The 1,023-nt window shown below is 78.3% G+C and overlaps 1 protein-coding gene across 1 annotated transcript in view; it reads right to left on the bottom strand.

The window, feature by feature from the left end:
• Positions 1 to 275: 275 nt before the first annotated feature.
• Positions 276 to 1,023, bottom strand: part of AURANDRAFT_69107 (expressed protein) — a gene marked incomplete at both ends in the record, with an annotated part of 3,499 nt that continues 2,751 nt past the window's right edge. Inside the window, one exon of the mRNA XM_009044856.1 lies at positions 276 to 665. Within this exon, the coding sequence (XP_009043104.1) occupies positions 276 to 665 (390 nt within the window). The remainder of the gene's footprint in view (positions 666 to 1,023) is intronic.

Genomic DNA, 1,023 nt, shown 5'->3' with positions numbered 1-1,023 from the left:
CCGCGCTAGAGGCCGCGGCCGCGGCCCTCGGCGACCGCCTCGACGGCGAGGCCGCCCGGCGCCGCGACGCCGAGGAGGCGAGGAAGCGGAGCGACGCCGCCGCGGCGCGGGACCGCGGCGTCGCGCGGCTCCTCGCGGCCGCGCCCGGGGACGGCGCCGGCGCCGCGCCGGCCGCGCCGCGGCCGGCGCCGGCGGGCGGCGCGGCCCCGCTGCGCTGCGGCCGCGTCGTGACGGCCCCCGACGGGACCATGTCCATGGTCTGGGAGTCGTAAGCGTTACGCGCTGCCGAGGAGCGCGGCGAGGGGCGACTTCTTCGCCGACCCCGGCGGCGGGGGGGCTTTGTTGTGGTCGTCGAGGGGCGCGGCCCCCCTGGGCGCCGCGAGGGCGCCGGCGGCGAGGAGGGCGGCGACGTCGCCGTGGACGGCGTCGAAGGCGCCGAGGAGCGGGTCGCCCATGGCCGCGGGGTTCCCGTGGCGCCGCGTCGCCGCGTCGACGGCGGATACGCGCGCGCCGTCGCCCGCGGTCCGCGCGGCGTGGGCCGTCGCCCGCAGGGCCATGGCGCGCGCGGCGGCGAGGCGGTCGCCCCGCGGGCCGGGCGCCGCGCCGCGGCCCTCGAGGCCGAGGACCGCGTCGCAGACGTCGAGGTCCGCGGCGCGCTTCGCGACCTGGGCAGGAAAAGAGTGCGAAATTCCCAACTTCAAAGGCTCCTATCTCGGTCGGTTTCCACTCGTTTCGGCTAATTTTTGGACGAGCGATCATCTCTCGGAGCGCTCTCGACGCGTGGATGCTTTTTCCGGAACGCGCGCGCGCGGAACACTCACGTTGAAGCGAACTTGAATCACTCGTTTCCCGCCCCGTTCGCGACGAAGGTGCGCTTGAGCGCGTCGAGCGCCGCGCGCGCGTCGCCGAGCGCGTCGCCGCCGCCGCCGCCGCGGCGCCGCTCCGCGGCGGCGACGACGGCGGCGGACGCGGCCTGGAGCTCGGCCTGGAGCGCCAGGGTCGCCGCGTCGCGGTCGCGCGCGT

Source organism: Aureococcus anophagefferens, assembly GCF_000186865.1.
Source record: "Aureococcus anophagefferens unplaced genomic scaffold AURANscaffold_931, whole genome shotgun sequence".
Lineage (NCBI taxonomy): Eukaryota > Pelagophyceae > Pelagomonadales > Pelagomonadaceae > Aureococcus > Aureococcus anophagefferens.
This window is presented reverse-complemented; position numbering and strand designations above follow the sequence as displayed.